General features: G+C 52.0%; 3 protein-coding genes across 3 annotated transcripts; 1 reads left to right on the top strand and 2 right to left on the bottom strand.

Annotated features, from left to right (window-relative positions):
• Window positions 1–286: 286 nt before the first annotated feature.
• Window positions 287–1,939, bottom strand: A1O5_09217 (uncharacterized protein; the record flags this gene model as incomplete). The annotated part of the gene is made up of 3 exons (XM_007749796.1): window positions 287–734; window positions 789–1,836; window positions 1,891–1,939. 3 exons carry the CDS (start codon window positions 1,937–1,939, stop codon window positions 287–289), a joined length of 1,545 nt encoding a protein of 514 aa, XP_007747986.1.
• A 2,780-nt stretch (window positions 1,940–4,719) lies between these two features.
• Window positions 4,720–7,505, top strand: A1O5_09216 (AGC/AKT protein kinase; the record flags this gene model as incomplete). Its single annotated transcript, XM_007749795.1, has 2 exons — window positions 4,720–6,056; window positions 6,110–7,505. 2 exons carry the CDS (start codon window positions 4,720–4,722, stop codon window positions 7,503–7,505), a joined length of 2,733 nt encoding a protein of 910 aa, XP_007747985.1.
• Window positions 7,506–8,428: 923 nt separating this feature from the next.
• A1O5_09215 (uncharacterized protein) lies at window positions 8,429–8,842 on the bottom strand (the record flags this gene model as incomplete). Its single annotated transcript, XM_007749794.1, has 1 exon — window positions 8,429–8,842. The coding sequence occupies one exon, from the start codon at window positions 8,840–8,842 to the stop codon at window positions 8,429–8,431; it is 414 nt and encodes a 137-aa protein (XP_007747984.1).
• Window positions 8,843–13,479: the final 4,637 nt, after the last annotated feature.

The raw sequence follows: 13,479 nt of genomic DNA, 5'->3' as shown, positions 1-13,479 counted from the left end.
GGGTATCCAACCCATTCAACCTAGAGTCATTGGTCTTCATTCCTTCAACATCCTCTCTTCCCTGTCGAGTCTCATATGTACGAGCTCAACCTTGCGAACTTCGGCGTATGATAAGCCCCAATCCTGTTGGTGTGGGGGTGTAAAGGTCTCAGCGACCGAGGCTGGTTTTTAGTGTCGTGTGCAACAGCTTGACCGATCCTTGTGCGAGAGACTGCAAGCCGAAACCATCGAGGCATTCTCCAGATCCGCTGAGGATGATGATTACACTTTGTTCCAGAGGGCCAACTCACTTTGGAAACCATTCAAACGAAGGGAGAATGCGTGCTCTCAGCCCATCTTCCCGTTCTGTATGCCACTTTCCCCGCCATTCGGCTTCCCGTAACTTGGCTTCTTCGAACGCGTAGAGGCATTCGGCAGGAAGCTCTTCCAGGATGATCGACGGGATTGAGGAGAGGCCGCCTCCTTCTTCAATGCTCCCAGGCGTCGCATACCAGGACTCTGGAGCCGATTCGAGACAGAGATCGTGGATTCGGAAGTTTCGCCCATACACCGGGTCAAGGCGAGGTAGCCGTCCTGTCTTCTCGAGGTCTTCAGTGTTCTCCTGGTCGTCAACAATTTCCCATCGTGCGTGTGTTGGTTGCATATGGGCTGGGTACTGCATGACGTTGGTGTGTATGTCGTACACACCGTTGAGATTTTCCAGACGGTTCGCTGTCAATTGCGCGTTGAATCGACTGTTCCGATCAGTTAATTTCGAAGTAGGCTCCCCGAGAGAGAGGAGTCCTTACCTGGCTTCCCTAGCATGTTCCAGCATCCAGTTGTCACTCGTTACCATGATCTTTCGCCTCTTGGCCTCCTGCGCTTTCGCGAGGGGAAGGGGCACACTGGGCGTGTTGGTGTGGTAAACTGCACTTGCACCATGCCATGCCACATATTGATTTCGATTGTAAGGCTCTCCGGGTAGCGGCAAGCGATCTTCTGGGACGGCTAGTTCTCCCTCAACATCGCCTCGTTCCCGTGCTTTCTTGGTCTCGTAGTCATCTATCACCTTTCTCCCTCCGATGATAATCCGAGCCCCGAATTCTCGAAACACAGATCGAGCCGTAACCACTCCGATCGCGCGACCTTTGTAGGAGTGAGGGATCAAATCTCGATCGATAAGGTCTCGCTTTTCATCATCGTCAATGATGATCTTATAGAGATGCCTGTGTTTCTGGAAGAAAAGGTATGAGTCGCGAAAACCAATGCAACGTGCTGGTTCTGTTGACAGCATATACAGTCTGTCATCTCTGCCCAGGATCGTGAACGTCCGCACCCGATATTCTCTTCCACCCAGCAGACGGCCATTCTTGTCAACCTTCTGCTCGCCTTCGGGGTCCTCGGGTAGTAAAACTTCGTCGTTGACAATTTCCATTGGATTTCCTTCGTCGTCAAGAGGTGCCTGCTGTGGCCGTGACCCTCCGGCTTTGTACTTTGCCCATCTTCCACCCCTGTGACCTCGGAAACCACCTCTTCGTTTCGGAGTGGCGGTTTCAGAAGCGGCATCGTTATCTCCATCCTCAGATGCCGTAGCAACGCGATGTCTTGGGGGCCTACCCAACCTTCCTCCTCGGCGCCCACGGAGCAGTGGAGGTCGACCGCGGCGAGGAGTCGCCGAACGGGACGGTTGCTCTGACTCTCGAGACGGAGTCGCAGCTTCTTCTGCATCATTTAACCCGTCTTCCTCCTCTTCATTTTCTGCATCATCATCGTCTTCTTGTGGTGTAGGGGCCTCTGCAGGAGTGGCATCTAACATCTCTTCGTCTTCGTTGTCGGATATGTTAGGGATTGGAGTTCCTTTCTCAAGTTAACAGATGTGATGATCATAGAATCTTCACTCGAGAGGCTTACGCATGGATGCTTGAGCGGCTTGCGCTGCAAGACGCGGACGCCGGGCCATTATGTCGAACAGATCCCAAATCAAAATGCACAGATCTTTGGGCTTGAACAGTCTCCAACTTGCGACTTCGACTTGTAACAAACGACAAAAACGCGCCACGCGAGCCACAACTAAGTCTTGGCATTATACGGCAGGATTTACAGATGATTAGTGCAATTACGGTCGACCATATTTCCACCTTTTCACTTCGCGCCAGCCCAACCACGCGCAGAACGCGCAACGAACCGCGTCGAGGAATTTGCAATTCGCAAAACAATGCATCTGGTGGGATGTCACAATTTGGTACAGTACAACAGTGAGCGAATCGGCTCAACGATGTCTCCAGAACAATTAATATCTCTAAATCAACACTGGGATGCAAAGGTCAGACCGACATTCCAAGGCTCCCCAACCGTATGCCCCTGCGATCATCGGGTCTTTTGGCCTCTTTCAGCCTTACCACCAAGTCTGCATCGATCGCATCTCGAGTTGCACAAGTTGCACAACATCTAGCCGATGTCTTCCACTTACTGTTCCACAACAGCTGGCTCATCTGCACAGGCCGTCCCAGCCATGCCCTGAATAGAAAGTCTAGCTCCAGCGGAGAAGATCGTTTACGCCGATTACTGGACGGATATCGCCCTCTCCCGCAAAGCAAACGGCATGCGCTTTTTTGGTTCCAACCCCTTCACCAAGAAATTGACAGATTGCCATGTTCAGCGATCAAGTGTCTCCTTGGTCTCGATTAGGCTGAATTTGGGCAGACGCTTCCTGCTCAACGCATTATCGTCGAAGATTTCTGTCCGAGCGGGTCGAAGACAGGAAAATTTTCTTTCAGACATTGCTATAAAGCTATGGAGATATGCGATAGTCTATCAGGATAGCCGAGCCAGCAATCGTCTTTTCTGGCCATTCAGACGCATTTGGTGATACAGGGCTGGGCATATGACTGGGCGGGGCTTCCGAGACGTTGCATGTGCTGGGAGCTGGGGCACTGAATTGCTTCTGGTTGACAGGCTTCGTGGGGACACTTGCAGCTGACTGAGAAACGCAGAATGGCACATGCAAATGGCGGCTACTATTATTGCCTATGAGTCGCACCGGCGCTGAGGCTTGCGCAACGAAGCATATTGCTCAACGATTTTCAGAAAGGGATTCGGGTGGCCCAAACGTTTTGTCCAGAGCTCCCAGACATGCTTGAGAGGGAAAGACGAGTAACTTCCAAGCCAGGCCGAAGTCCAGCAGGATTCCAATGAGCGCATGGATGACGTCGTCTGCCTTGTCCTTCTCTCGTATCGTCTCCATTCACCCATTCACCCATTCCATCCATCCATCCACTCACCCACCGCTCATCCACGGGCACATACCTATGCAGAAAACCAGGCATAGACGATGCAGGGGGCGAAGCCTTGGACTCGCCATCTGAGTCGATGTGTACTTGTACCATGTATGTTGTGTCGTAGGCCCCTTGCTAGCCTGCTCCCTTGGTCGAGCACAGCCTGGCCCTGAGTGGCACATTGGTGTTTTCTGAAAGGGTGGGTTTCTGATTGAGCCCGCCCGATGCAAAATTCCCAGGCCCGAAAAAGGACTCACCGATAATCGAATCAGTACCATGGATCGTAAAAGTGAGGGGCGATTGGGCTCCAGCCTGCTGTAACTCAGCGCAGCGTGCCAGCGTCAGACCCCGGAACTTGTCCTTGACCTAGGGAGTTGGTCACCCCCATAGGCCATATGGGCCATACTTAGGCTACTAGGCGGCACTGGCGATGGCCAGCAGCAAACTCAGCAAACCTTGGAGCCTCCAGGCCTCTATTATTTTACTTTTGGCTGCTGCCACCTGCTACCACCAGCTGTCATTTCTTAAATCCTCTATCCTCTACCTCGTTGAGCTTCATCCACTGGACTGCCCAAAACTACCTCGCTCTGCACATAGTTTTGCCATCATACCACTTGGACCCTTCCGCATCCCACGCTCACTCCATCTCTGGTTTCCCTTCCACTTCCACCCCGAAAACCTTAGAGGTCTGCGCCCCCCCAGAGGACCTGGGCGCGCCGACTTTTTCTCCAAGTCACACTTTTGAACCTTGGGCCTGCAACTCGATTATATCACCCGCCTGTTCTCCCCTTCCTGTCGAGCTTGCCGTCGTTATCTTCTTCCTCTACCGCCAAATCGCCACCTCAGCTCCGAATTCTTCACTCGAGTCTCACCTTTCACTGCACGTCCGGATGGCCGCTGCTCTGAGTTAAGGACCCTGCGAACAAGCCCCGAGAAAGCCCTGCAATCCTTGCCGACCGATTTTCCGAATTTCTCCAAATTCTGCAAATTTTCCGTCACTCGGCCTTGAGCCTGCGTCCGGGAATCTCAGGAACCAGCCCCTCTCCCAGACGGGTGAGTGCGGCGACATTTGGGCCGATACTTCACAAACAAGAGTCGATTTCGTTTTTGGAAGAGGAGGAGACTAGAGAGGGAGGCCGCCAACATGGCGCAGACTGGAGTGAACCCAAACCCAGCTGCAGCTGCAGACCTGCTGAGACAGGCCATGGCCCAGAAGTACGTCCCGATCTTTTCCTTTGAGCAAACAAGTTTCGTATTGGGAATGCGTTGTGTATGGCTGGCCGTTTGCATGGCGGGGTTCATTCTACCCCAGCCTCGGTTTTGAGGAGCTGCAAAGAAAACGGGGCCTTGTCACCTTGGCCTCTTAAAGACCCAAGTCGTGTGTGTGTCTAGTCTTCGACCTCATGAGCCTTGGGAAGAGACCTGCTGTGCGTCCAACGGAGAGCAAGACCCAGACGCCAAAGCCATGTTCCGCCCGCTCGGGTTGGGTTCCAGCTATGCTGCAGCCGCAGCATCGTCGTCGTCATCATCGACGAAGAACTCTTTGTTTGAACGTGCGAATCCTCTGAACCTTCTGGCTAACCTCCCGAACAGCAGTGCAAGACATGAAAACCGAGATGACTTCCACGATCAGATCGGATCGAATTCACCCACGCCCTCTGGTGTGGAGACGCCGCGTCCAGACCTCCACGACAAGCGGTTGCCGGGTATAATACACGGCTATTTTGGCCAGGTGGGTAGAGATCCTTCTCAGAATACACCGTCACGGTCATCTGAAGCTGCCACAAACCCTGAACTTGAAACTGAACCTGAACCTGAACAAAATGATCTGAAAGAGCCCGCACAAGAGAGTGAGAGCAGGCGGAATTCGTCTGCCTCTTTGGGCTCGATGGTGATGGTGGAACGAGAACAAGCTTCCATTTCAACACCGCCACCAGATGAGCTGCATGAGGAGTCTGCACCACCCGTATCAGAGGGTGACACTTCTCGGCTCCCACCTACGCCACTCTCGTCCGCCGCTTCCGTGGTGCATAGAGATGGCGAAGTGGCAGAGAACGGCGGGTCCATGCTAGACGGCGGTATAGCTTCCATCACGCAGGCTTTGAGGAATTTCGTACTCCCCAAGTCTGCATCCTGGGCCAAAGACCGCCGCCACCAGTCTCTACCCGTCTCAGGCGTTACTAAAAGCACCGTTTCCGCCGCACACATCTCAAACCCTGCATCGTCCACGCATTCCTCGAGACCACAAAGCCCCAAGTCTCCTTGTCCAAGTCATGCTAAGCTACCACCGTCTGAAATTTTGAAAGGGTCAGATGAGCTAACTTCAAACGCGGCCGCTGGGCTGCGTGAAAAGAGCACCCCTCCTCATACCCCTCGAGCCTTGTCCCAAGAAGATCATCGACGGGCCGATACTAGGTCGCCACTGTCGAGCGCGAGTACCACCGTCAGCGAAGGAAATTCCCAAATCGAGAAGCGACTTCCAACCAAAGATGAAATTCCTAACAGCACGCCAAGAGGCAAGCTCTCCATCAAGATTGCAGAAGGTCGGGACTTGAAGCCGTCATTCGATCCCTACGTGGTCTGTCAGTTCGAATGGAATGAGTATGTTTCCAAGGGTCCCAGACACGACAAGATGGATGTCGACGTCGATGACCGGAAAGGACCGGTTGGTCAGTTGCAATCAATCCGGAGGACCGACAGCGACATGGGGAAGCCCATGGCCATTCCCATGAGAAGTCGCCAGAGCAGCACGAATGGAGATGGCAGGGTCAGTGATCCCCAGTGGGATCACGAAGCCATCTTGTAAGCGATTCAATGACGTTACTTGGTCTGTGCCTTAACTGACTGCCTTCAAGCGACGTCGTCAGCGACCAGTCAGAATTGGATGTTACCGTCTACGACCGCCATGCAGAAACTTTTCTGGGCCATATTCGTTTATGTCTGAAACTTACAGAACAGAATCCCACGTTAGAAGGCTTCTTCAAGCTGGAACCCCGTAGCCCAGAGGACCACGATATTACAGGCGAGATTCACATTCGAATGCACTTCACTCCAGTCGAAAAGAAACATGTCGGACCAAATGACTTCCAGATTTTAAAGCTGATCGGTAAGGGAACCTTTGGACAAGTTTATCAAGTCCGGAAAAAGGACACTGGGCGCATTTACGCTATGAAGGTTCTGTCGAAAAAGGTAATTATCCAGAAGAAAGAGATCCAGCACACTATCGGAGAACGAAACATCCTGGTTCGAACCGCAACAACAGAATCGCCTTTCATTGTGGGCCTTAAATTCTCATTCCAAACACCTACGGATCTTTATTTGGTCACGGACTTTATGTCTGGAGGAGAGTTATTTTGGCATCTCCAAAAAGAAGGTCGGTTCAAAGAAGACCGTGCCAAATTTTATATCGCTGAGCTTATCCTTGCCCTCAAACACCTTCATCAATCCGACATCGTCTACCGAGATCTCAAGCCAGAAAATATCCTTCTCGACGCAAATGGACACATTGCACTGTGTGACTTTGGTCTATCCAAGGCCAACTTGGCACAGGACGACACTACCAACACCTTCTGCGGAACGACTGAGTATTTGGCCCCCGAGGTGTTACTCGACGAGCAAGGTTACACCAAAATGGTAGACTTCTGGTCTCTTGGCGTCCTCGTGTTTGAAATGTGCTGTGGCTGGAGTCCATTCTATGCCGAAGATACTCAGCAAATGTACAAGAACATTGCGTTTGGCAAAGTGCGGTTCCCGAGAGACGCCTTGAGCACTGAGGGTCGAAACTTCGTCAAGGGTCTGCTGAACCGCAACCCTAAACACCGACTAGGTGCACATGGAGATGCAGAAGAATTGATGCGCCATCCCTTTTTTGCCGACATTGACTGGGATGCACTTGGCAAGAAGAATTTGGTACCTCCGTTCAAGCCCAAATTGGCGTCGATTGCCGATACCTCCAACTTTGACCCTGAGTTCACCAACGCTCTTAATACGTCGTCGTCTCTAAATGCCCGAGCGGCTGCTCTGGCCGCTGGCGCTGCACCAGCATCAACGCCGTTGTCGCCTACCATGCAGAATGCCTTCCAAGGATTCACCTTTGTGGACGAGAGCACTATGGAGCATCAGTTTGGTGGGGGGCGGGATGCCGAGGATAATCGGGTCGACGACAATTTCCTTGCACGGACCAGGACACTTGAGCACAGGATGAGTGGTGTACAGAAGACTGGTGAGGATGGATTCTTTTTTGAGGAATGAAACACTAGGAGCGACCAGACGCCTATGCCTATGTTGGATAACCGAGCCCGGAGCGCAACCACACAGGCACAGCGTCGAAATATTACCCGCTCATCCAACGCACAGCTGCGTGTCGGATCCGTTGATAATATCCAGGGGAGAAAAGGGACACCCAAAAGCCACCAATACCTTCTTAATGATTTTCTGTGCATAGCGTTGCTCATGCTCGTCCATTCATGCCTTGACGTGGTCTTGTGTTGGCCCCCGGCATGCATGATTTGCATACTACCTACCCACAAACAAAAAGCAAAACTTGTTCTAATTTGTTTTCACTTTTCACGTATTTGTTTCTATGGGACATGACGATCTGTCTGACGAGACGAGATGAGGCGAAAGAGACCCTGAGGTTCCTAGGGGATTGAGAAAAACAAAATGGGAGATCCTCGAACTGACCGAGACCAAACCAAAACAAGTTCGATTGACGATTTGACGACTGACTGACTGACGATCGGCGTCGGCGGGCGGGTGGGCGGTCGCGAGCAAAGCGAAGAAAGGAAACAAAGCGGAGACCGAAACGAAGGGGAAACGTGGGAACGGTGTAGAGGTGCCTCGAGCGCTTCAATGGACAGGCAGGACGCTTGATGAGCATGCAAGGAAGCAAGCAAGATTGAAATGGCAACGTAATGTACATCATACTTTTTGAACATGTGTGTCTCTTTCTCGACGCTCTGAAAGATGAAAGTTCCGTTCATTCTCGTGCAGCTAATACACCCACTCGCCCACAGCTCACTCAATCTCCTGCACCGGGAAAAGTCTAGTAAGAAACTCCTCTGAACTGTTCTTCCGTTCCTTTCGTTTCCTTTCCCTTCCAGACTAGTAGATAGACGTCTCTCCATTGCTGCGTCTCTGTCTCTGTGCTTTCTCCTTGACGTCTTTGCCCACATTCAAGTTCGCTCATGAGGCAGACCGCGCCCATGCTCGGCTGCGCTACCGGGGCTCTTGGTGGAGGTGGACTCGACGACAGAGCTCCTCTGCTCGGTCCCCACGGGCGGCTTCCCAGTCTTGGCCGCCAAGCGCGCGTCCTCGTCGCTCATCTTGTCGAATCCCTTCTCCGCCAGCTTCTTCTGTCCGAACATGGTCCCCGTGGCCGCTTGGATGGATCCCGTGACGCCGTGCACCGCACCCTTGACGTCGCCTAGTATCTTGTGCGTGGAAGGGGCGTGCGGCGCGGTCGAGGGGTCGGAAGAGGTGTATGTCGCGGTCGTGGAGGTATCGGTCTTGCTTGCGTCTGTTGTTGCGTTGGCATTGCGGGTAGTGGCGAAGGCAGGGTCGGTGGTGGTGTTTGGATCGGTGTTCATTTTGTCGTGCGTTGTTGGACCGGGTCCGCTGTGGGTTTCGGGTGAGTGGAGCGAAGAATGGTGGGTTGGGTTGTTCGGGTGGTTGTGGCGATGGGGAGAATGGACAGTAGTATCATGGGTTAGGCCGTGTTGATGGGAGGAGTGAGAGTGGTGAGAGGGGTGGTGGTTGTGATGAGAGGACATACTTAACGCCGTCTTTTTGAGTGATCGATTTAGTTGGAGTTGTGTATTGCTGTCGGTAGTTGAGATGGCAGACACGATGGACTGCTCAAATGAATCTCGCTTCAGTGCGAGGTCCAAGGTATATGATGTCGGTTCACTGGTCTTTCATTGATTGATTGATTGATTGATTCCTTTGTTGTCCTAAGCATGAAGCATGAAAGTGTCCAGTCCATGAAAATGGTCGATGACGTAATATGTCCAAACGTCACTGTTGGGAGTGCAAGCCCCAAAGAGGAAATATCTCTTGGCGTTTCCATAAGCCCAGTCGAGCTGGGACAGATGCATGCCTTGGTCAGGACGGAGTAGCATTGCCAGTATACCCGTCGAGGCTGTGTATCCTCCTGTGTTGAGGTTCCTTACTTAGGAGACTGATCTTGGTCGTCCTTCAAGGCCCTCAGAAATTGGGCAGTTTGGTAGCCGAGCCTTGTACCTCTGTCACCGACGAAGACCGAAGTCCTCTTCATGCATGCATATCAAGCCATGAAGACTGCAGGGAACGCTGTCGTCTGACAATTCAACTCGTTGGTGTAATTTGACATTCTCAGCGGCTCAAGGAATATTAATTCTGACTTCTAGCCAGCCCTCGTAGCCCCGGAGAAGAAAGTCGTTGAAAGTCGTTCAATTCGTTCACGCCAATCCCCTTCAATCGGGACGATACGAATTGTTGGTGGGTCGGGGAGCGGTGATGTAGGAGACTCCACCTCGTTGGCAACTGCTTGAGCATCATGCTCCTCCTGTTGGCCAAGCTGGTCCTCGTACCAATCATTAGACCTAGTCCTAGATTAGCCGCGTTATTTCAGGGTCCTGAATACCGACTTACAGTCGGAGTAACGAGCTTATTTCCTCCCCTGCATGTACCTTCTGAAGGTGTTGCTTGAAATTGTCTAGTCTAGCCCATTCCTTCCCCGCCTTGTTACAATCTTTGGCGAAGCACCTGTAGACCCTTGCTTTCCTGTTATTAATCTTGTGAACGGATTTGAGATGTCTGTCAAGGTCATTGCGAGTAGCAAAACCCCTGGTAGATTGAGGGCATTCCGAGAACACGCATTTGTGCTCTCGTCTGTGTCGAGCCAAATGTTTTCTGGTGCGTGCCAAATTAGCAACGATCCCTGGGTGCCATAAAAATTGGTGGGGGGCACGCACTTTAGATCTGAGCGAGTTTTCGCTACGTAGTCACATTCGGAGCATTCGAGGTCTCTTGATCTGCTTGAAAAGCGCCTAGCGGTGGCGGCGCTTTCTGCCGTCGCCCTGACGGGCATTTCTAGAATAGCACCTGTCGCCCCGGCCTCGAGCGATGTCGCGCGCGCAACGTTCTCTGTTTGCTCCCCAGTCACAGTTTCGACGTGGTATTGCGGTGGCTTTGAGCTCGTTGAGATTCCAGAGTCGGTAAAGGAGCCACGTCGACGAGCATGAGCGAAAGCACCGTCCAGCGGTTGCCGTGCGGCCCACGGCTGCGTTGCGCGGACAACAGTACCGCTGTACGAAAGTGGACGAGGTAGGATTTCATGGATATTAGGGAGAACGGGTGTGCTTAGGCGCTCCTTGCCTGGTTGAACAGTAAAACTCGGTTCGACCAGAGAGTCCTTGGCCGGCAAAACAGTAGAACTCGGTTGCTTCTTGATGGTAGATGTTTGCCCGATCAGATCCGACCACACAAAGTCGAGAAGATGACCCCGCTTCACGATGAGGCGCTCAAAGATACAGTCGTCGGCCACAGAGCACTGCAGACAAGACCTGGAGCCTCGCTCGACATGGCATCTACTGCCTTGTCGCCTGCATAGAAAGCAGCGGGCGTCTCCCACAAGTTCTGTCACTGTTGCTGGCCGGGAGATCTCGGTGACAGAACGGTCGGCATCGTCAGGGCCTGCTGCTGATGAAGATAGGATGGACGGTTGGTCTGTTGAAGTAGTCATGAATTTGCTCCAAACCGGTCAAATTGCGAAGCCCAAAGCGTCATATCAAGTGGTGGGGGAAGGCATCAGGCGGAGCGGGAACGAGGCAGATCGGGTTGTTTGGGGCAGAAAGTCCAAACAAGGCGGACAAGGGTGGCAGCAGGTTTTTCTCCTGGTTAGAGCGAATGGGCATCCAACACGTGCAGGGCAACCGGTTGCCTATCGTTGTCGGAGTGAGCGTCCCAAGGGCGGCGAAGCTGCCTTGGCTGCCCGCAGGTGTCGCCTGAAAGACATAAAAACCCGTTTGGTCGCCCCGTTGCCTTCTTCATCTGCCCTTTTCTCTTCCTTACTTCCCACTCAAGTCGCCACCCCCGGACACGTGACTGCCTGAGACTCCCTGGGCGCCTGGTTGCCCTGTTGCCCGCCCTAATCATTAGCCTCACCCTCAACCCATCACCATTGCCATGGCCCCAGCAGTGGTATTTAAATCCCTTCTAGCCACCGTCGAGGCTAGACAAACACCATCGACGCCGACCGACTCCAGCGCTTCACTCGCGCTCAGTGCTTTGCAGCAGTACAGCATTGTACAGTGGTTGATGTTTATACTTGCTATCCCTGCGAGTATATATGCTGCTGTCCAGATCATCACTGTGATGCGAGAAGCATTTTGGCAGTCTCCCTCCCATTTATGTCAGTCTTCCAGACACCTTCCCCAAGCACAAGTCGTCCTAGGTAGATCCTACTCCACGGTCTATTAGATGCTTATACTTTAGTTACAGCGACATCTGTTCTACCCACCGTGTTGGAAGGAGCACCAGTCCGTGTGGCAGACATTGAGCTTGATCAACTTGTTCCGCCTCCCCTCGAAAGCCCACAGCCTCGTCAATTCCCCAACCCGCCTGCAGGTAACAATAACAACGACGTTGCGCCATCCGCTTTTGACCCTATCGATATCTACATGAATAACTCGGCTGTAAGGATCCATCCACCTCATGACTAAGTGCCAATGCTTGTATTGTGAGACACTGGTCCTCTCCGCGTTAAAGAACTCACATCTAACATCATTCAAAAGAGTCAGAAGTCTTGCCTGGTGTGCGCACCTAAAGGTCTCTGGTCCAGCTCTACGGGGTGAGATCAGCGGACGGCACAAAAAGTGGCACCGACTCTCCATATTGGCACGGAAACGGGTTTGCGAGCATTGTGTCTTCATTCTCTCCTTCCGAAACCGAGACACTTGGTAGTACCGATAGTTAGATTCTCCTTTCAAGTGCTGCGGAAGCGCGTGCCTCCGGGAGGTGGCGCGACGCAATGGGCTCACGGGAGGAGGCGAAGACATAGTGGAATATATGATCATGGGATATAGCATTATAGAGGACTTGTTTTCTACACAATTTACGCTGTTCTGAACTCTCCAGGCCTTCACCGCTTCATCTCCGCATATGGCGGTGTATGTACTGGGCTAATGCAATCGAATACTAGTGGCAAAGAAATCCTAAACCTGGAGCACTTGGACAGATCTCTGTGTGCTTACCTTTGATCCAGTTCCATTGCTAGACCCTTATTGTTATCAGCTACTCGCGCTAGCTCTTGTGCAGAATATGTCAACTCTACCCTGTCGTCTAATCCAGCGTTATTCGGGCCCCAGATCTGAGTGTTACTCTGTTACTCTCACCAAAAGCCTTCCACAATCGTTACGTGCGAGGCCACCGACCGCCTGCTGGAGGAACGTATGTGTAAAGTGCACCCAACATAACCCGAAGCAATTCGTCTCTGTAGACACAACCTATCGGTAGACAAGGCAACAGTTATCGTACCTCTATTGAATAAATATGTTTAGGAAGCCTCATTACATCAACCTAGTGACAAGCGTATGCTCGCATTAATTGCAAGGTCTACACTTCAAATGGAGGTGCCTCGTCTTTGACTTAATGCCCGAAAGAAAATCAAAATATACTTTCTCCATTTGACTACCACACAAACTTTTCACTCGAAAGCTGTCAGAAGTGACAATTCTGAGTCTTAATGTCAATGACCCTTTCACGGCGAAGCTCGCCATCAATGAATTTCCAGTCATTGAGTAGAACCAAGCCTTTCAGTTTGGATCGAGGTTCCGAGGTTCAATTCGGCAAGACAGCATTCTCCCTCTAGATATAAAACTCTTCAGCCCGTGGTAAAATCAATAATCCAGCATGTCCCATCAGAAAACAAATGCTGTCGCCAAGCGCGATATCAGGAGGCTATTCCCAAGGTTCCGTTCTCGGCTTTAAAAAAAAAAAACCCCCCCTGCTCGATTTTTTTTTTTGTTATGGATACGAATAGAAGCCGAAAGTAAATCATTGCTGTGTCTCTGGGCATGGGTTGGCTCCTCAATGCATCTTCCTCTCCGGCCCAGATGTTCTCGACGAGTGAGTGGAAATCCGGTTTCAGATCCCCAATGAATGACCGTGTGAGGCTCTCAAGTAACTCTGGTCCCTCGGCACCAGACAAGTCACGGATAAACGGTGCGATTGAAAAAAGTCAGTC

This window comes from Cladophialophora psammophila (assembly GCF_000585535.1).
Source record: "Cladophialophora psammophila CBS 110553 chromosome Unknown aczJe-supercont1.15, whole genome shotgun sequence".
In the NCBI taxonomy this organism is placed as follows: domain Eukaryota; kingdom Fungi; phylum Ascomycota; class Eurotiomycetes; order Chaetothyriales; family Herpotrichiellaceae; genus Cladophialophora; species Cladophialophora psammophila.
Note: the sequence above shows the minus strand (reverse complement) of the source record. Positions and strands in the feature narration are given on the sequence as shown.